Genomic DNA, 22,924 nt, shown 5'->3' on the forward strand with positions numbered 1-22,924 from the left:
TGGTCGCAAAATATTGACATATAACGAAGTAAATTATTCCAACAGGCCGGCCCGAATATGTTTAATTATTAATTACGTGCCCTAACTTTTCCAAGACGGCACCTCACTCAGCTTTGCCAGAAAAATCTGATAATTCTGAGAGGATAAAAAATTTAAAGCAACAAATATGCACTTACCAATATTATTGACCGATTCAGCTACAAATTCTAAAATTCGCGATTGGCGCGATTAGTGGTTACATAAACTCTCTGGCTACACCAAGTGGAATGAATGTGCTCACAAGTCCTGACGAAAACATCCATTAAATTATCGAGTCTTGGGGGCGAATACCCCAGAAGTTTGGTTTATCACCCTGTGACCAACGTTTCTTTGGTGGTGGGATGAAGAGGAGCTTTTTTGGACCTGATTGTGTGGATTGAAAGGTATAGCTGTTGTCAGGGCCGTAACAGCACTTCGTCCCCCCCCCCAAAAAAAAACGTTGGCCTTGGGCCCCCCATAGGGTGATAAACCGAACTTCTGGGGAGCTTCGCCCTCCAAAATCCCCTTCGGTACCGCGCTCTTTGCTGCTACTTGTCATCTACATTGGGTGTCCGTTTAGTGAGACAGCTATTCTCGCCTAAACGTTTCAAGCGCGAAAAATTTCAATAATTCATGGTTGAATCGTTGAATATGATCGGGAATTGCATATATATTGCTATCAATTTTTATCCTCTCTCTGCTCACGTAATTAGATTTACCGGTAGAGCTGATTGAGGTGTGTTTGAAAAGGTTGGACCCCTCAATAATGATTAAACATCTTCGGGCGTATACCCGTTGGCAGGAACGAAACAGCACTTCCTCAGGCCTCCCCAAAAAACTTGGGTCTTGGGTTCCCATAGGGTGTTCGCTGTTGCCACGAAATTAGCCGTGCTGTTTAGTGAGCCAGCGCCACGAGCGGAAATTTTCGATAATTCATGGTAAGATCAGGTATTGCATATATATTGCTATCAATTTCTTGTCCTCTTTGCTCACGTTATCAGATTTACCGGTAGAGCTGAGTGAGATGTCTTGGAAACTGTAGGGCCCGTAAATAATAATTAAACATCTTCGGGCGAGCGGATCCCTTGGTATGACTTCGTTACATGATGTTATTTCGTTACCTTCTGTCTGCTATACCAAAAAATATAGAATCGTCCAAACGTATACTAAACTAAAGGACGCACACGATTTCAAATTGGTATTTCTTCATTGGCATATAATTTTTCCATGCGGGATGGTATTAGTCTTCTGGGGTTCAGATTGCCAAGACAAGAACATTTGACGCCAGTCATTTATAGGCGCCTAGGGGCAATTAAACCTATAGCCTATGTATTTTGTATATATAACGAAGTTTTCGGTCAGCGTAAGGGCAGTCCATGTCGGTCAAGGTTTTCGCGCTGCCGATCGTTCTGACACACTTCTTGGAGTCGCATGTAATATGTCCTAAATCTTTATATGTATTGGTGCGTCGTGGCGCGGTAATGGCCAACGCCGATATGTCAATTTCTATAAATCTTGCGTGTTTTTGAAGAATACCAAATAATCAATAAATTTGGCAACTTGAAATCGCGACCAGCGCGAAAAAAATTCGAAAAAGTTGCATAAATTTTCAAAAAATACTCTATAATTTATGCTAATTCACGAAATAATTTCGGGCCCCCTTCGAGCTCGCTCCGCCCCCATTGGGGGTTTTGGGGTGCGGCAGTTACGGGCCTGGCTGTTGTCGGGTGCTTTCGCGCCCCGCAATGTATTCGTAGCAGCCAGGGCAGCTAGCCTACGTCTGGTGTGGTAGTGGGCAATGAGCAAGATAGCACAAGATGCTTGGTTCGACTGCAAAACACTTCTTCTCTCGATATTGTCGAAAAGAATAGCATAATTCGAGTTAGCGTGGTCGATAAAATCCATGGCCTTCGGCGCGAAAGACTGTAAAGGTAAACGACTCTCGGCGGTCACGGTCAATGCAGATTTACCTCGACTAGGCAGATCGATCACTATACCGTAAAATCACATGGATGCCATCACGGTCATGATTAATTACGATCAAGACCCTCAAATTGTCGCTCTCCAGCACCACATACTCGCAATAAAACGTTGGTATACTTTACATTGGGTTGGTTTCAATTTTTGAGAGTCCACCGGTCCGCCAAATATTTTTTGAAGTTTTACCGGTTCGCGAAGTGAAAAAGGTTGAGAACCCCTGATGTAGACAACATTGTCAGAATGAAGTAACGCGGTGTGTTAGCCAACAACTGCTGCTGTTGAACGTTCTTTCTCCATTCTTGGCAAGCTACTTAGGACAGACACTTTCTACCCGAGAATGTAGGGAGTAGGCCCATCTTTCGTTGAACTACAACAAATTTCAATTATTTCTACCATAATACTTCATTGGGGCAGATTTCGTTACAATACTAGTTTTTTCATGTAAAAATTTATCAATTTCCAGTCGAAAACTTTTCTCAGGCCAGACTACTTCGTAAGACAGTTACAATCAGAAATGAAGGTAAGTAGGCTAGCACATTTTCAACATTAAGTGCGAAAACACCTAATTTGCATACGTGAGGTCAAAATCGTCCGTTTATAGGCCAAAAAAATCGCCCTACTACTCACGATTACCCTGTGTCTGACTGGTGCCTGCGGCTCTGATCTGCAGGATTTCACCTCGTTTTCATTAACATGTGGAAAGTCGTTGCACCAGGTTCCCAGTGAATTGATTCACTTTTCCCGGGAAATGTGGCCTACGGTACTCAAATTTATAAGGCACGATTCTTTCAGTTTTTCCTAGTTTAAAATGCAACCGATGTTGGTTGTCCGCGCCTAATTCATTTCACGTTAATTGTTAATGAAGGCACCTTAACAGCGGGATTACGCACTATTTCATATCATTTTCAGTCACACGCGTTTATGCAGTGTTCACGTGCCCCGATAACATCAGTCTGAATTTGAGAATATGCACGCTACACAGTGTAACTAAGTAACGATTTGTACTGACAGAGAAACTGATTTTAATATCCAAACGTAAAATAATAAATAAAAGTAAGATAAATTCGTTAAACGGTAATTCAAATTTTCAGTACAATGAGAAATCTCACACCCATAAGAGATCTGTGGCAAGTCACGGAGTGTTCAAGAAATAATTTGGAATACACCTGAAAATGCTCAGTAAACTAGCGGCGTCTGCGCAAACAACAAGGCAGTCTGACAGATCAGCGTCATCAATGCTGACTCTTGCATCTACCAAAGCCGCCCGTACCACCTTCGCCAACTACGAATGTAAACTCCACTAAAACCGAGATTGAATAAAGCAAGTGGGGTTCGAAATTTTACATCTTGCTTTGCTAAGAAAATTTGTATTAAACTCTCAGGTTCTTTCGGTATAACTCTGGATGATCGAATCCTGGAAATCCTTACGCATTGTTCTCACTAAACCCTGATCTCGTCATTATTTCCTCAGGGTCTGTAGGAGATGCAGATTGGCCGTTTTCATCAAGTGTTATGGATGACTGAACAACTCTCTCTTCACTCGAATTTGATTCATGACTGATGCATTCATTCAGATACGATAAATCACTCCTTCTTCCAATACCTCCATTCATAGCCTCCTCGGTCGGGATATTTGCGGTATTATATGAATCTGCATCGGTTGGTGATACATAAGATAGAGTGTCTGAGTGATTGCTGGCATTCTTCAGTTGGATCGACACATTGTCCAACATGGATTTCATTACGTCGGCAACTGAGTGTGTGCGAGATGTACAAGTATTCATCTTAAAACAACGGATACATTGTCTGTCGATCAAACAATTAATTGATGAATGCATCACCTACCAGATTCTCCTTGGCTTCCGCTGTATTTCCTGGCATAGAATCAGTAGCAGCTGACACTTTGCTAGAGCTGGAACATCAAATCAGTTTAATTGCCAAATAAATATCCTCCAAGCAGAGACGAACACAGGGGCGTCAAACACTTTGGTCAATTCACCAGAGGATAGTATCGCATGGTCAATTTTCACTATGATAAGGAAAAAAATCCATACTTGACTACTTCTGTTGGTACCAAGATGAATATGCTACTGAAATCTGCTAGTTTTCGCCTCTTTAAACATGTGTTGCATAACGCAGAGTCTTCAAATATGATGAGTAAAAGAGTAAGATAAACGAGTAAGAATTTATAAAACAATTATTTTAAAATCACCCTTTTCATTCTGCACGTGAATTGCTTACTGCTCTGAAATTTCCGATATGACATTGGCTGGTATCTCTCTCTTACAGTGATAGCACTATTTATATCCATAGCCTTCAGCAGGGAAACTTTTAGGTTGACAACTGTCCAGTTCATGTTCATTTGTCATATATACATAGCTTATATGAAACTACTATCTTACTTATAACTGAGCCACGCCTGAACTTTTTACACTTAAATATAAATCGATCCCCATATATCCAAAATATCACTCTATCCCTCTCTAACTACATTTGGTTAAAGCCAAGAAACGCGACCGCACATGAATTGCAGGGTTACACAAAATCCATCCCAGTTTGTTATCTAGTGAATGAGATTCCAATTATTTGAGATTAGGCGTTGCAGAGAACAAATCATCAGACTCTCGGGTCTTAGCCCATTCGTATGGCCGTGGGTCACAAGTTTGCACTATAACAGCCTTGAAATATTCCAATCGCTCTCGGTAGATACAATGAATAGAATCATAGAAGACATTTAATAGTCTCACCCCTTTCTCTTGAGAGCCCAAAGCAAAGCAAGCAGGGCAAAGAAGAGTATTGGTCCCATAATAAGAGAAACTTGAGCAGTAGCTCCGAGTGCACCTTCTGATGAACAAAGAGGAAAATTAAACACTGGAACACCAATTGAAGATGAAGCACTGTTACTCCACTCAGCTGTGCTATCTGATTGAGATTATGTTACAAAATATGGGTTTTATGAAACGCATATCGAATTCAACTGGTTGGCGGCAAGGAAATGACGTGTTTTGTGTCAACGTATTTGCGTGAACCAATATCCTCGTTCGTTAAGGTCATGAATCCCTACTGAAAACCTCTAGAAAATCTGTCTGAAATTGGCCCTTTCAGAATACTCACAATTGCGGAAAACATCATGACCAAAGAGTACGCTATCCCAGTGATAATGATCATGTATGCATGGGTCTGCTTTGCATTATCGTGATAACTTTGCTAATTGCTACGTTGGGTGCCGTCTATTGCTACTAGGATTTCACCTGGACTGGGACTCCCTCTTACAAACAGCATGGGAAACTATTGAAATACCCATATATTCGCAAAATTCACATGCGTGATGACTAGGGCATTTTTTTGACATGTCAAAAGAAGTCAAAATTAGGTCAAAATTGTAGCGTTAGGTCAAAAAATGTCAAAATTGTAAACTAAGTCAAAATTTTTTCACAACCTGCATTTCGTTTGTATCGTAGATTTTGCGCTCTCGGGGGAACTTATCATTTGACATTTCACAGCCTGTAGCCCACCGTCATTTTCCAAGTATAGTACGCCCCCATGTATAATACGCACCCTCAAAATGGCATGCAAATTCTGGGAAAAAGGCTGTACCCATGGATTGTACGCACCCTGCATTCACAGTACATAAATAGCTGTGTTTTAGTACGCGATGTTGTTCTGTTTTGCGATGTCACTGTCGAACAATCATGACATAACCGTCGCTGATCATTATGCAATTAACGGCATTGTCTCCAAACCAGTGGTTCCCAAACTTTTTCGGTGTCAGGGCCAAATTTAGAATTTCAGACTACGGTCGGGGCCGCACGAATACCAGGGCAATGACACGGAAGCAAAATAGTCATCAAAATATGAAAATTGGCGTTGTTCAGATCGATCGTTTGGCGCCATTGGCCATTGCTATGGTCATTGTGTTGCTGCGCTTTCATTGTTCAGAAAAATCGACCTTTGGTGGCTATTTCGGAGTAGTTTTATTGCTCTGGCGAGATTTAAATTTGTATTTTTGGAATCAATGCGACACTAGATTTCGATAAAGACCGCTCTTCCGCTCAAATTATTCGGACGCTTCGGTCGTGAGGTATAGGACTTCCCATTCTGATGCTTTCGGGGTGGTTTAGTGCAGTGGTTCTCAACCTTTTTCACCTCGCGGACCGGTAAAATTTAAGAAAATGTCTGGCGGACCGGTGAACTTTCAAAATTGAAATGAAGCCAAAATGTATTGTATGCAACCGTTTTTGCAATTTATGGTGCTAGATAGTGACATTTGGAGGGTTTGGATAGTAATTAATTATCTTCATGATGGCATCCATGTGTGTTTATGGAAGTGAGTCTGCTGAGTTGAGGTAAAATTGCCTTGTCCAGATAAACGTGCTACCGCCGAGTGTCGTTTACAGTCTTTCGCGCCGAAGGCCGCGGGGTTTACCGATCACGTTAACTCGCATACTATCCTTCTCTTTGACAATAGCGAGAGAAGAAGTGTTTCGAAGTCGAACCAAGAACCTTGTCGTGCTACCTTGCTCATTGCTCACTGCCACCAGACGCAGGCTACTCTGGCAACTACGAATAAAATGCGTGCCGCAAGAAAACACCTTGCAGCTGCAATTCCGGCCATCCGCAAATCCGGGCCGAAAAAGCACTTCGTTAGCCCACCCCCAAAACGTTGGTCAGCCCACAGGGCGATAAGCCGAACTTCACCATGTCACAAAGCTCCGAGTCACAAGTCATTTTCAATTCTATGGTTTTGACTCGAGTCATTTTCCATTCACCACCGAGTCAAGTCCGAGTCCAAGTCATCGAGCAGAGGTTCGAGTCCGAGTCATGGTATTATGACTCGAGTCCGAGTTCAAGTCATTGTGTTGACTGCTCAGTTTCCCGTGAAAGTCTTGTTAAACCCACTCTTATAACTCTGTTTGGTGTTATCGAATGGTTTGCATTTATAATATACTAATTTTCCTCACTTTTAACAGTTACTGGTCGCATTTTCAAGTACCAGTACCTACAGACGTATAATCCGAATAGGGTAGTTACTTTAGTGTTCTTCGAAATTACAATGAAATATCGGTCTTGGCCGTCTGAGTCTCGAGTCATATGACTTGGTTTGAGTCATGCGCAATGACTCGAGTCAAGTCGAGTTAATACACAGATTGACTCGAGTAAGTCGATTCATTTCCGTAATTTTGAGAAAATGACTCGAGTCAAGTCGAATCATCAAAAAATCGTGACTCGAGTCATTACAACCCTGCTTCGCCCCCACCCAGACCCGACAGTTGGGTGGATGTTTCACCAGTACTTGTGAGCACATTCTTTCTAGTCAGTGCAAGCAGAGAGTTTATGTGGCTTAATCGCGCCAATAGCGAAAATTTTCGATCATTCATGACTGAATCGGTTTTCTCGCTGCCGAATTTTTGGCACACCTTTCGGAGTCTCATGTTAACCAAAACTTTATTACGTGTCGGTACGTCGTGGCGCGGTAATGGCTGACGCCGAAATGCCGATTTCTATTAATCATGCGTATTCCTCGGAGAAGGGCGCCTAATAAGCAAGACATTTAGAGACACTACATCGCGCAAAGCTCGAACAGAAATTGAAAAATGTTGGAAAAAGTTTCAAAAAAAAAATGCTATGATTTATTTTAATTTGCAAAATAATTTTGGGCCATTTGCAAGCTCGGCCCCTCTCCAATTGTGCGGTTTGGGGTGCCACAGTTACGGTCCTGCAGAAAATGAATGAATCGAAAACGAATGATCGCGAGAACTGCGCTGTTTAGCGATGAGTTAGCTAGTGACTGTTTTGTACTTGCCCCTCGCATGTCGTCGAATGACACATCTTGAACTTTAAGTCAAATCGAACAGGTTTCCAGGCCTAATGTTACCACACGAAGTTATAAATCAGTTTGAAATTTGATGTTTTATTTATTATATCAATGGACAAGCCTTCAACATTGCATCTTGGAATTAAGGTATATAATTGTAATGTACCTGGCGGACCGGCTGGAATGTCGTCGCGGACCGGCACCGGTCCGCGGACCGGCGGTTGAGAACCACTGGTTTAGTGAGTCAGGTATTCTCTCCTACGCGCGGAGCGCGAAAGTTTTCTGCAATTCATGATTGAATCGGTCAATATGATCGGGATTGCATATACATTGCCATCAATTTCTATCCTCTCTCTGCTCACGTAATCAGTTTTACAGGTAGAGCCGAGGGAGGTGTATTTGAAAAGGTAGGCCCCATAATAATAATTAAACGTACGTCTTCGGGCGTATATCCGTTGACAGGAACGAAACTGCACTACAGCACTTCGTCAACCCCCCTAATAATAATAATAATAATAAACTTTGGTTTTGTGCTCCCATACTCTGATAAACCTACCCTATCGCCTTGTTCACTTTTGCCACGAAACTAGTTGTACTGTTAAGTGAGCCAGCGCGAATTTACGATAATTCATGATAAAATTGGTCATTATGATCGGGAATTGCATAAAGCCTATATTGCTATCAATTTCTTGTACTCGCTGCTCACGTAATCAGATTTACCGGTAGCGCTGAGTGAGGTGTCTTGGAAATTGTAGGGCCCATTAGTATGATTCCGTAACATGTTATTTCGTGACCTCCTGTCTGCTATATCAAAAAATATAGAATCGCCTACTAAGACAAGGGCGTAGCTAGAATAAATATTTGGGAGGGGCGAAAAATTCGATGACGTAAATGACCACCCCCTTAAAGAAAAGTATACAAGATAGGTAACATCGATAGTCTTGGGCCCTAATTGGATGATTAACACAACATCTCGGGCGATCGTTATACATATATTCCACTCACGGAGATAAAGCGATGTGATAACATAATGATTGCGGAAATAGCGGACGTCAACACTTCCGCGCGAAGCGGGAAAATTTTTCGGGGAAAATGAATCAAATTGGTTCTTTATATTGTTACTTGCATATTGCAAATACGTTTTAATTATCAGATTTACCGGTAGGGCTGATATAAGTGGTGTAATCGAACATTTAGGAGCCACTTAAGAATACATCTCGAACTATATCGTTCATACCACACGGCAAGACTATATATGAATTTCTGGAGGGTGGGCGCCGGGCGGGACAGTTGTCATTTATTGTTGTTACTTCATGACTTGCGGATAATGATGTCACCATTCAAAAGATCGCTCACACGCAGGGTCGTATCCACGTAGCCAGAAACAACAATTTTTTTTAAAAGGGGGGAGCAAATTTTTAATGAGTTTATGGGAGCTCCCCCATGGGAGCACCTCGCAGAACCTTACATCCTTCCATTGCCCATTTTCATCACTACTCTTTTATACATACGATTATTAGCCGTACACACACACACACACACACACACACACACATGCACAGAGAGACACACACATACCCTAAGGAAGCTTCCAGTTGCCAACTATAGATTGTATTAGGCGATCGCTCCACGAACGAGCCCAAATCGCTGACACTGTGATGAACAATCAGTGTTAATTTCGGGCCTAGTCACGCCGCTGCCGAGCGTAAATATTTTTGAATAAATGAAAGAGTTTGATCAATAATATTGGTGCGTGTATATGAAAAAGTGATGTCCATTCTTAATAATTACTTCGTTGAAGCACGGTTATTTAGTAACCTCTGGTAAAGATTGACGCTACTTTGAAGATTGGAACCGCTGATACATACCAAACCAATATAAAAAAAAACTCCTTTGATCGGACTCGTGCGATTTCGAATTAGCCCTTTTTAAAGAGATGTGGCGATATTTTCCTGTGTCAAACGCATTTATATCGAAGGGGTCTGATTGCAGGGACAGGATCATTAGGCGCCAGCCATTTAAGCACTCGAAAATCGATATCGAAGGCTTCGGAATACATGCGTTGGTGTTATTGCCGTCAATCATTTTGGGAGCGCACTTTGCGGAGTCGCATGTAGCCTACTCTGTATGTCTTCGTGAGTCCCGGAACGGAAATTGCCGGAACTAAAAGTCCCCGACCCCTTACTGAACTGACACCTTTAGACTCAATCAACTCAACGACCTCGGGCTACTCTATAGAAAGTGTATCTACTGGTCCTGTTGTATTCTCATAATTGAGAATGCAGCTAAATTCAACTATGGGTATTTGAGGAATAATTTATTTCTCGGGACAATAAATCGCGCGAAGAAAATTTTAAGATTACTTTCATCTGCCCCAAAATACTGTAATATTTATTGATTTTACGAAAATTTTCCAAAAATTTGGGAGGGGCGATCGCCCGTTTCGCCACTGTACTAAGAGACCCACACGATTTCAAATTGGTATTTCTTCACTGGAATATAATATAATTTTTCCTTGCAGGATGGTATTTGTCTTTCGAGGTTCGGATTGCCAAGACAGTATTTTGTATATAACGAAGTTTTCGATCAGCATAACGGAAGTCTTGTTCGGCCAAGGTTTTCTCGCTGCCGATCGTTCTGCCACACTTCTTGGAGTCGCATGTTACATGGCCTAAAACTTGATATGTCTTGGTGCTTAGTGGCGCGGTAATGGCCAACGCCGACATGCCCCATGCTCATTTCTATAAGTCTTGCGCATTTTTTCATGGGGATGAGCACCCAAAAATCAAGATATTTGACAGCATGAAATCACGCCTAGAGCAAAAAGAAATTGCAAAATATGCATAAATTTAAAAAAAATACTCTATAATTCATGCTAATTCACAAAATAATTTTGAGCCCCGTGCGGCAGTTATGGTCCTGTCTTTACCTATATCTATGGCTACTGCTCGTTCAACTGGAAAGCTATGGCACATTGCATTGAAACAGCAGTGACGTAACGATAGCAGTCTACTCACGACTTTCCTGCAATCCTAATTAAAAACTCCAGACTCCAAGCCAAGCAAGTGTATTTTATAAATATAAATTTTATTTTTTGTCATATCTCGATTTATTAATATTCTTGAGGGCCGCAAGAAGGCTAGTTGGGGGCCGCATTTGGAAATCACTGCTCTAGACGATAGTACAGAGCAGCCAAAGCCTGTGAGGCTGGCGACGCGATAGTTCGGGCCAGCGACACGACGTCTTCCGCACGAGGCCTATTACAGATGCGACTGCTAATCATAAAAGTAACAGTATTGCCTCAATACGAAGCGACGCGAAGCCAAAGCCTGCGAGGCCGGCGACGCGAAATCTTGCGGACCAGGCCAGATGCGATTGCTCAGGCCAACGGTTAGCCTATGTCGTGCACACCACGCCTGTTGGAGGTGCGACTGATTACGCAAGCGATTATATTTTGCGCACATGGCCTGTTGATGAATTAGCGAGGATTGCCGCGCGCGCGTTCACCAATCAATGAATGACCTAATTTCGCTCGCGTGCAAACGGCAAACCAACTCAGCAGGAGATTACGTGCTGTGCAGTGTGCAGACGACTCTCGTTAATTGGCAACAGGCTTTTTGCTAATTGGTAGCGCGTTACACTGATAATACGAATTACTGGGCACGATGGCTGAAAGTGATGCGCGATTGGAAACAAACATGAAGAAAGGTGTGATTTCAAGTTTTTTATCGAGGGAGAGTTTTTTCAAGCGTGTTGTTCTCATGTATAATACGCACCCCCCGATTTTAGGGCAAAAAATCGTGAAAATTTTGCGGATTATACATGGAAGATGACGGTACTTTATAGGCCTACCGTTGTAGACGGCCCATTGTCTGCTCATTTTGAATCATAAGCATTCAAAAAAAACAAATAGGTTGACATGGTGTTATGTGCAACATACAGCGAAATCCTAACTGAAGCATGACTGCGTGGGCATTGTGTGGTTCTTATGTCAAGAAGCGCAATATGAAAAATTGTGATGTAGACACCATGGTCAAAACGAAGCAACACGGTATGTTACCAGCAGTGTACGAACGCACTTACACTGTACAACTTCCGTGTTGTCAGCGAACAACTGCTACTGTTGAACGTTTTCTTCATTCTTGGCAAGCTACTTAGAAAGGACAGACACTTTCTACCCGAGAATGTAGGAAAGTATCTTTCGTTGTACTAGAACAGATTTTAATTATTTCTGCCATTATACATGATGTAACTACTGGAATTCTTCATAGGGGCGAGATTTTGTTAAAATCAAGTGTTTTCATGAAAAAATTTGTCAGTTTTTGAGTCAAAAAAGTTTTTTCAGGCCGAACTACTTCGTAAGGACAGACAGTTCGAACTAGAAATGAAGATAAGTCGTACAATTCTAATATTATGTGGAAAAACGCCTAATTTGCATACAATTGGTCAAAATTAAGTTTTTCAAGGTCAAAAAATGTCAAAATTTTGATTTTTTTTGTCAAAATCTTCCGTTTTTTAGGTAAAAAAATTGCCCTTGTGATGACTGATGACTATAGGGCGATTATTTTCTGACCTAGAAAACGGAAACATTTGCACTAAAAATTGAAATTTTGACATTATTACGCTTGATGTTAAATTTTACGTACTTTTCTACATTTCTGGTTGGAATTGCCTGTCCATATGAAATAGCTTGGCAATAATAGACAAAAAAAGTTCAGCAGCAGCAATTGTTGGCAGCATAGAAGTTCCGTGTATACTGAAGGAGTGCTAGTTACGCATTTGTTGCTTCACACCGACACTGTTGTCTACATCAGTGGTTCTCAACCTTTTTCACCTCGCGGACCGGTCATATTAAAAAAAAATATTTGGCGGATCGGTGGACCTCCAAAAATTGAAATCAACCCATAATGTAAAATATGAAACCGTTTTTCGCACGTGTGGTACTACGGAGTTACATTTTTTTGGGTTTTGTTCATGATAGTATTCATGTGATTTTACGGTGGTTAGTCTGCTGAGTGGAGGTGAAATTCTTTTTCCCAGATAAACGTGCTAGCGCCGAGAGTTGATTACAGTCTTTCGCGATGAAGACCATGGATTACGGTAACCAACTACGCCAACCCGAATAATATTTTTCTCTTTGACAATATCAAGAGAAGAAAGGTTTCGAAGTCGGATCAAGCCAGTGTTGGGAGGGTGCCTTTATTTTGTACATGCAAGCTAATGAAAAGCTAATGCAGCTAATTAAGCTAAGGAAAAGCTAATTAAGCTAATGAAAGGCTAATTAAGCTAATGAAAAGCTAAGTAAGCTAATGAAAAGCTAATGAAAAGCTAATTAAGCTAATGAAAAAGTAAGCTAATGAAAAGTCAGCTAATGAAAAGCTAATTAAGCTAATTAAGCTAATGATAAGCTAATTACGCTAATGAAAAAGTAAGCTAATGAAAAGTAAGCTAATGAAAAGCTAATTAAGCTAATGAAAAGCTAATTACGCTAATGAAAAAGTCAGCTAATGAAAAGTAAGCTAATGAAAAGCTAATTAAGCTAATGAAAAGCTGATGAAACCAGCGAATGTAAAAACGAAGCCAATGAAGCAAGGAAGTAAGTCCAGGTTAGTATTTTGCTCATATGATTCTGGATGTATCAAATCCGAAATTTTAAATCCAAGTTTAGAATCTGGATATTCGATTCTCAATAGGGATTTTTGAATTATGATTGCAATAGTGCCAATTCAGACCTAACTGCACCCTGCAAACCGGAAGATTTGACGGCACCGACAGGTTTGTTTTGAGGTGTTCATGGTGTGTCTCGACTAATACGGTCATGGTCATGGTCATTTACACCAGGCAATTTTCTACATTTCTATTCCGTAGCGGCCGACTTGTACAACGGCCCACATTCTTGGCTTTTATAAGACACCGCTTACACGGATGAGATGGTACCTAGGTAGGAATTCTGGAGTCGACCTCGGTCGGACTCGAACCCACAACCCATTGGTGTTGCAGCTGTGGATTATACCACTACGTTATCTCGGCACTACATACAGCGGTGATCTCAGACGAAGTTTTTCTGCCTACTCGGTGCTAAAGTGCCAGCACGCCTAACATGATAATGTGGCCGGTTATGTTTGCAAACTGAATTTGATAGCGTGAACGAACATGAACATCAACGACATTTCAAAGGGAGTTCATTTCTTGATGGTAATTAGTTAGGAAGGCAAGGAGGATTTGAAAACAGCATTGTCTCACAAGCTCCAGCATGCCTGCTATCAATCAACGCATCATACAAAACTGGATTAACCCGTTTCGGCACGCGATATGTCTGGTAAACCGAATTCGCGTGGATATTGGTTGCGGGCTTGACAGTAATTTTTATTTTACAAATAAACTTCACATCATGATCGACAGATTATGATTTAGATTATTGATCGTTTTCTTTAGAACTGAATCAGTCTGCGCATAATTTCAAAATTGGGAAGACTTCTTTTTCGTTACCTAAGCGAAACCTAAATGTCGTACTAGTGAGACATCGGCACCATTGTCATCCTGATAATGAGCAATGAGTAAACTAACGTTTGAAACGTCCGGATATGTACTACTTTGTAATTGCATATATTTGCTGCGCTTTTGATTAGCTTACTTCTCATTACCTTAATTAGCTTTTCATTAGCTTACTTAGCTTTTCATTAGCTTTTCATTAGCTTACTTAGCTTTTCATTAGCTTAATTAGCTTCATTAGCTTTTCATTAGCTTAATTAGTCTTTCATTAGCTTAATTAGCTTTTCCTTAGCTTAATTAGCTGCATTAGCTTTTCATTAGCTTGCATGTACAAAATAAAGGCACCCGTGTTGGGATGACTCGAGTCATGACTTCACTCGATTGAACTTTTTCAGATTACTTGACTCGACTCGAGTTACCTTGGAAAAAAAATGATGTGACTTGACTCAGCGTCTTGAAAATGTACATTTACTCGTGACTCGAAGCAAAATTTGACTTTTTTTGTCAAAAATCAATTGCCCTAGTGCTTCGAAAATATTTATTAATGCGTTATCACTAGGGCAATTGATTTTTGACAAAAAAAGTCAAAATTTAGTCTAAACTGAAAAAATTTTGTTGGTGTGATCGAGGTTGCACTGTCGGTAAACTTAGTATTTGACATTTTACTCCTTGTAGCCTCCTTGTACGCCTATACTTTTGTAGATGGCTCATTGTCTACTCATTGTATATTATAAACCATCGAATGAAACAAATAAGGTGACATGGCATGATGACCAACACACTTTGAAACAAGTGGAATTTTTAGTACATCCGAAGTTTTTACAAGCTCATGCCAATATCTCAAAGCACTCCTGAGAACAATGTAATTATAGCATGGGGTTCGAGCGCATTCGCCAGACATATACCATTTGGTTAATTTTTAGCCACTTCTCTCGTTAACTCTTACCAAATGAGCCTCATTTGAGAGGTTTCAGAAACAAAATAGTGTTAAGACATACAAAAAACTACATTGTCCAAAGTTACCTTACATGCTGGAGTAACTTTGGACACAGATAACTAAAAAAAACGCTACTTATTCACGACCATGAAGATTTTGGATTAAGTTTATTCTAATCTTTGTTCCATAAACCCAGAAAAACACAAAACTTGCAGTGCGAGGGATTCGCCTCCATTTCATAGTTATTGCTCTGTGTTGTATAGTCCAAACTTCATATTTGAGAATTCTCTCATCAACTTCAGTGCTGATTTACGGTATTTCAGTTGAATATTCAAGCGATCTATTTACATATATTGTCAAATATTTCCAGTAAAAAGTTGGTTGAATGAAAAATCGATAAAAAGTTGCAAAAAGTTCCATGAAAAAAAATAGACAAAGGTTGCAAAAAGTTGCACTATAAGATTCCTTCAAACAGCTTGAAACAGCATTCTACATAACTTCCGAGTATTTAGGAAGCTGCCAGAAGCTGTAAAAAAAGGTTGCATAAGTTGCAAAAACTTGCCCTAATCATAACCTCCCATCAGTTCCATGCCATCAAATTATTCGTTGGGATTGCTGGCATTCTGGTTGATTTTGTGATATGACGATAGGGGGCGCGAAATTTTTGACTATCATGAAGGGGGCGGCAGAAGCGTGTCTAAAAAAGTTTAAGAACTACTGTTCTAAAGCTATTTCTGGTTGGCGTTCATGGTAACTCGACTCTAGACCGAGAGGAGATTATCTCTCTTTGATTTGTTTCTGTATCCACAACGATTGATACGAGATATTGAGCCTTGGTTTGACCCCCAAAAAGTTCTTCAAGCTCCTCAATCAATTCATGCTCGGAAACTTCACAGAGTGGATGTCCAAAGGTGAACTCACGCCGCCCAGGGGGTGCTGGCGCCCACTTTGAGAATCACTGATCTGACACATTGCGAAACGCCTAAAAATCACTTGCTACTGGTAGCAACATTCAAAATTTCTGGCGGCTTATCAGGGAATGGTCTCATGCCTCTAGTACAGGGGTTCTCAAAGGGTGGGCCATGGCCCACTGGTGGGCCACAGCATTTGAGGTGGGCCACAAAGCTATTTAGAAAATTTTAGAATTAATGTAAGTTAGTTTTATTTGTTATAATAATCACTCAAAATATATTCATATTATCGAATTATACATGGGCCACGTAAAGCTTTCCATCCGACTCTGATGAGACGTAGTGGAACGTACGGAGTCAGCATCTTCAAGCCGAAAACGGGAGGGAGAAACGGCGGCTTTTCCACTGGCTATGAAAACCTACGGCTAACAGCAACTAAAATTATTTCGAGTATATAATAACTGGAAGGTAATGCTGAAGTAACCAAGTATTCTGGTAGGGTCATATGTCGTATGCCGTTGAAAGGGGTGTCCAATAAACTCGGAATGAAGTTGAGGTATAGATTTACTGTACTTTGGCAAATCGTATTATTGTAAGATAAAAATAGCCTAATTGCAAATAATAATAGAAACTTCTGGTGGAGGTATCTGCACCACCGCAACGAATCGTAATGGATTGAGGATTTAGCGGAGCGCATTAATCTTTGGAGTCGGTTTAAAATGTCCTCCCTGGAAATCATTGTACATAATGTAGGAGTCACATGAATTGATTGTATCATTGGATTGAATATTGTGACATCGCAACTTCAGTTGGTTTGTTAGAAGACATACAATTGGCATTGTACAGCATGCATATAAAATATAACTTTCTCCACTTCTCTGTAGTACCCCATTCACCAATGAATTGTTTGAAGCTGACCCAGAATGATTATTATATTTCCCACAATAGTGGAACTAAAATCCCAATCATACAGCGGATGCGTGGATTTGGTCATTGTGTTTCGCGACGCAAATATAGAAGCGGATTATCATAATATACAGAGCCTAATGATTTACCAGGGCCGTAACTGCTGCACCCAAACCCTCAATTGCAGGAGTTCGAAGAGGCCCAAGATTATTTCGTTGGTCGTTTGTTGGAGGATATTTATTAGACATGAAAATGTTCATTGCGCTTGGCGCAATTTCATGGGCGAAAAGGTATACATTTAAATATCACCTGTAAATTAAGAGAAAATGCGCATATTTTAGAGAAATAGGCATATCGGAGCTGTCGATTACCACGCATTGAACAGGATTATGACTCCAAGATAAGAGGTGGGCCACAGCACATTTTCAAACCGGAAAATGGGCCACGGCTAAGAAAGGGCTGAGAACCCCTGTTCTAGAATAAATGAAAAATTTCCTCACCTTGAAATTGCAGTGTTCCGGTTTCTGCTGTTGTTGTTGGAGTAAAGGTAGTCAGCCAACTCGGCCTTGTAGTAGTCTTGGGCATCGTTGTGTGCTCTGTCGGTATATAGGCGTCAGTACCTGGCAATGTACCATTTGCTACTGCAGGAGGCTCAGTTGTCTGGGGAACAGCAGCTGGCTCTACAGTTGTCGGAGCGATTGCAGTTGGCTCAATATTTGTTGTAGAAGCAGTAGTTGGCTTAATAGTTGTTGCAGGAATGTTAGTAAGCTCAGTTGTTGTTGCAGGAATCTTAGTAAGCTCAGTTGTTGTGGTTGGAACAGTAGTAAGCTCGGTTGTCGTCGGGGCAACAGTAGTTGGCTCTATTGTTGTCACAGGAATCGTAGCTAGCTCGGTTGTTGTCAGGGCAACAGTAGTTGGCTCAATAGTTGTAGTAGGAACAGTAGTAGGCTCGGTGGTTGTCGGAGCAACAGTAGTTGGCTCTACAGTTGTCACAGGAATCGTAGTAGGCTCGCTTGTTGTCGGCTCTATAGTTGTCGTAGGAATCGTAGTAGGCTCGCTTGTTGTTGTTGGTGGGTCTGTAGTTGTAGCAGACATTCCATTTGGTCTCGAGTTCTAGTGAACCCAATATGGTCAAAGAAAGCAATAATGCTTACGTGGGTCATCTTATAAAATGATTTCGAACGAATCACAACAATTGAATTACACCAGCGAGTCTGGAAAGGTCACCATGAATCATAAGATCTTTCACACCTGAATGCTGACACAATGTCTAAAGATTTAAGAGGGTATGTAATGAATTTCTTGACAAATCCTCTCCTGAGCTGCACAATAGCGTGTCAGCAGGTTCCCAGACTTAAATATGGCTAAAATTAGTGGTAAGCGGGCAAGCAAGATATTCTAATTTACATCAAGATTATAATTTCCAATTGATTTGACGTTTAATCTGAACTCATGTGGCTGATAACATTGCACAAAATAACCATGGTTTTGCTCATTCCTCAATGGGGCCTTTGGGGATTGGTTCATGAATAGTCATTAGTCCAGGGGTCATCAACCTTTTTGCGACCAAGAGCTACGTCTTAGGTACTGATTGAAGCGACGGGCTACCATTTACTCTTGCCGTTACCCGTGCCAGACTGAATTTGCGCTTCGATATTCGTAGCACTGGGCAGGAATCACATTGCGGTAAGAGAGTATTTTAAATCAGAACATCTCATTTCAATTAGCTAGCAACCAATATTTTTTTAGGGAATCATGAATTTCTTCGCACCATGTTTGTACAAATTATACAATAACAGTCAACTCAAATTTTAAAATAAATCATGTCACACTTTAGACTGGACCTCATATTATCTGTTTCTATATCAGTCAGTGAGAAGCCTGGCATTGCATTCTTTCAACTGTACTGTACTGTACTGTACTCTGGTATGTTTACTTGACACTGCAACTCTAAGTGAGTGTTCCAGATGTGCATTTGTGAGGCGTGTTCTGTGTATGTTTTTGACGAAGTTCATGTCCGAAAAGGCTGATTCACAACAATGAGTTGAACCAAACACGCTTGATACCTTCATAGATGCTGCGCATACACCACTGTACTTTATGTGCCAACAAGACAACAAAAGTTTGCAGCAGCCTGGTGGGCTTTGAGGTGGAGGTCATTTTGCAGTGTTACAATTTCAATCTCCAATTGTTCAGCATACCGGACAGCAGCAACGATTACAGAAAGTTAGAAACATGGCACTAAATTGCGTTGCGATGCAAGAGTAACAAGCTATGTCAAAAGTTGCAATACGTAATGGGCATACATATATTGAAAATCTGATAGTACTTCACGGCTACCTGCTACCGTTTAGTATTCTTGTTTACTACTTTGGCACGGACCCCCCCTCCCCGGAAGACTGTGGATGGCGTTCCGTCATGTCGCCTGTATAGGTAGTTTACATATGTGTATTGTCATTTGTAAGTTACATGTTAGTGTAATTTAAACAAGTATAGCCAAATCAAGGAATCTAACGTATATATTTAAAAGCTCACTGGTAAGAATCTGATGATTATTGGTAAATGCTGCTATTCGATCTATTTTTTAGAACAGGCTCGCGGGCTACTCCTCTGGTCCTCGCGGCACCGCATTGGTGAGCCCTGCATCAGTCAGTGGGGCCATTGTGCAAAAGAGAGTTTGGGTGACAATTATTTTGAAAAAATTAACGCAGACAAATGACTAGTGTTACCTGGACCACAATTATATTCAATGTACAGATATGATGTTATGCCAAAGCAAGGGTCGCCAAATATATTATTATTAGCCGCAAGAGCACAGCCTGTCCTTCCTTGACAATGCTGTCGAACATGTGTCAGAGTGCTGCCAGTTGTGCAAACTCGAGAGAAGGTACCACATCTGGAAAACAATCTATGTATAAGCATATTTAGTAGATCATTGCTTTTGTGGAACATCACCGTTCACGAGAGATCAGGTACTCGCTAATTGACAGCACTTGCAGACTCGTTGACAAGCTTATCATCAACACGAGGAGATTGCATAATCGGCATACTTAACCCAAATAAATTGATGATATATTAGTAAATTCGAAAAAAATCAAAATCCCCCCTGGTTACGCGGCTGGTGATTAGGTATACAATTAAACATATATATATATGTTGGTTCCAAGTTACAATGAGAATCAGCACTGTTACATCGTGTGGGAGCAAAGTGAGTGACGCAGCATATGTTTTCCAGGTAAAATAAGACTATAAGATGGAGGTTGCATTGAGAATGGGTAAGAAGCGAGACGTGCAGCCGTGGCACCCCGATAGATTAATTTATGCAGCTATAGTACAATGACGATTATTTTATACATCATTTAGCTACAGTTCGAATATGATGACTTTCTCTGCAGAAAACACCGGCTGCCAAAATTTATTTCGCGACTTTATATCTTTAATTTGAGACTAAATCATATTCAGGGCATAGTGACCCTTTAACGGAAATAATAATCATAACCAGCAGTTCTAATATTTTTGTATGCTCAAGACACACACTGTATAATGCGATACATATAATACAATGCCATGTAATCAGAGGTGGTCAGTAACGAAGTACTTCTACTTTTTCGAAGTACTCAAGTAGTTTTCCTCTACTTCTAGTACTTACTCAAGTATATCTTTTTTTTCGCTACTTCCACTTTCACTTCATAATATTTTGTGAACTACTTAATTACTTTCCGTTACTTCCAGTTTGTCAAGCCTAAGGAATTTCGGGGCTGTTTTCACGTAGTACCACAGTAGATAGGCCTATGGAGTGACAAATATGTTTTAACGAAAGTATCGCTGAATATAATTTAGATACCGGGTTGCGTGGTTCCGTTCACAGCGCATTGTCGGATATATCAAATATTTTATCACAGTAAGGATGCCCTCCCCGTCACGTTTGAAGCTATTTCGCAATCTAGCAATTACCTATTATACCTAGCAGCCTATGACGTGTCCTTATTTGGAAAGTGGACTTTGACTTTTTTGACCTTAGATCTGTTTTAGCAGACCAGCGTTGAAACTTTCCGGACAAAAGACATGAATTATATGTTCCGCTTCTTAGAAGTAGTATTATATTATATTTGTATTATTCTTTCAATTACGAGTATTATACGTTGCGTTCTAATTATAGTTTCAGTTCTTTTGGTTTGCTTATTCTGTCAAAAATTGACCCCTCCTGGGATGCATCAATATGAATCAAGCTCTCTACAGCTTCCGCATAGCGCCATTTGCAGCTTCTACTTCTACTTCAAGTCGTTTTAGGTTGCTTATGAATGAAGTACCACTACTTGTACTTGAGTAGATATTTCCACCGCTACTTCTACTTGAGTAGCTTTCTGGACTGCTTTGACCAACTCTGCATGTAATGAACATATATGAGGATGTCAAATCGACCAAGTGCTGTATCTCAATATAAAATTCAACTGGATCGATTGACTGCAAATGGTCGTTTTACATTTCCCTATCTATTCATTACATCACATTGTATGTAGTGTATCGTATTGTACATTGAGTGTCCTGAATGAATGAAAATAATAATAGTACCACCAATCATAGATGAATCTCCAGATAATTCATGCAAAACAAGACATGAATTATATTATAAAATTGATTTGGTTGAAAGGTTGTTAGAAAATAGGAACAACCCATCCACGATGTGAGCAGCAAAAAGTTGATATTGCAATAGTAACTCACGTGTTTGTCGGCATTCTCGTATTCCTTCCGTAAAAAGAATATGTTGCATCAATTGTTCCATAAGGGCAGGTAATACTTCCAGTAGTATTTTCACAAATATAACCAATCCTGGTGGTGGTCATGTTGAAATGAATAGCTGTGAGCTTGCCAGTATTTGCTAAATTGTCGGATGAGAAATTTGAGTCTAATTACAATACAATCTGAAAGTTGCATCTCAGCTCATCAATCGAACAACGTATACCGGTATCCAATATCTTCAAATCAAAATGGTGATTCATAGGTCAGATATATACCAAACAAAGTAGGCTACAAATCAGTGTTTACTTGATATCCAAATGTGGTAGTTTCCATTCTTTCAAACTACTTTCAGCTCAAAATCAGGTTATTCATACCAACTGCGAAATTGCTATTAAGCTACTCTATTTACCTGCATAAGTAGGCTTAAACTTCACATTTAGTGAGCTTCAATCAGCATTGTAACTAGAAAAAACAATTACCCAGCTGCTATTTGATGCAATCCATATTGGGGTATGAAGACATATACATATGCGGATATTATGTTCATAAAACCAAAGCATGAAGACGGCACACTGATCAAACAATGCACTATAATTTTCTTCCGTTAATTACTTATATCAAGGGAAAAATTAAATAACACAGGGCACCCTCATGCATAAGACATTGATAATAATCTGATCGGGTAACAAACTGGACTTGGGGCTGGCATTTAAGGCTACCGTGCAAACAGCGGGTAATTAGCAGTGTTGGGACGACACGAGTCCATGTATTAAATAATAACAACTTCTTTCTGAGGTTTCAAACCTTAGGTCTATCATCTAGCCTATTTGACGGACCGTCACAGTCAAAGTAGTTTTACGAATATGTGAGCCATACAACGCCCCGATGGAGATGTAATTAACTCAATATTTGTCGATTCATAATTTATAGTAAATCAATCTGTAGGCTATTGCAATCATCTAGCAAAATGAACTGGCTTGAATCATGCCTTGAACCTCGAAAGTTTGACATGACTTTGCAGGGTTGTAATGACTTGATTCGAGTTGCGATTTTTTGGTGACTCGACTTGACTCGTGTTATTTTCTTAAAAATGAAAAATGACTGGACTCGAGCCACTCTGTGCCT

At 40.4% G+C, this 22,924-nt stretch overlaps 1 protein-coding gene across 3 annotated transcripts; it reads right to left on the reverse strand.

Annotated features, from left to right (window-relative positions):
- Window positions 1-2,982: 2,982 nt before the first annotated feature.
- On the reverse strand, window positions 2,983-22,005 carry LOC145456317 (uncharacterized). 3 transcript variants are annotated; one of them, XM_080334394.1, is made up of 7 exons: window positions 21,782-22,005; window positions 19,789-19,955; window positions 17,879-18,135; window positions 17,560-17,848; window positions 4,746-4,842; window positions 3,844-3,910; window positions 2,983-3,782 (listed from the first exon to the last, which is right to left on the reverse strand). In XM_080334394.1, exons 1-7 carry the CDS (start codon window positions 21,901-21,903, stop codon window positions 3,423-3,425), a joined length of 1,359 nt encoding a protein of 452 aa, XP_080190520.1. In that variant the 5' UTR covers window positions 21,904-22,005; the 3' UTR covers window positions 2,983-3,422. The 3 variants fall into 3 exon arrangements, with proteins under 3 accessions (XP_080190520.1, XP_080190519.1, XP_080190521.1); XM_080334393.1 differs by having other exon boundaries at window positions 17,560-18,135; XM_080334395.1 differs by having other exon boundaries at window positions 17,560-18,172.
- Between the last annotated feature and the right edge of the window lie 919 nt (window positions 22,006-22,924).

Source organism: Botryllus schlosseri, chromosome 14, assembly GCF_051294905.1.
Source record: "Botryllus schlosseri isolate E-star chromosome 14, Bs_hap1, whole genome shotgun sequence".
Classification (NCBI taxonomy): Eukaryota; Metazoa; Chordata; class Ascidiacea; order Stolidobranchia; family Styelidae; genus Botryllus; species Botryllus schlosseri.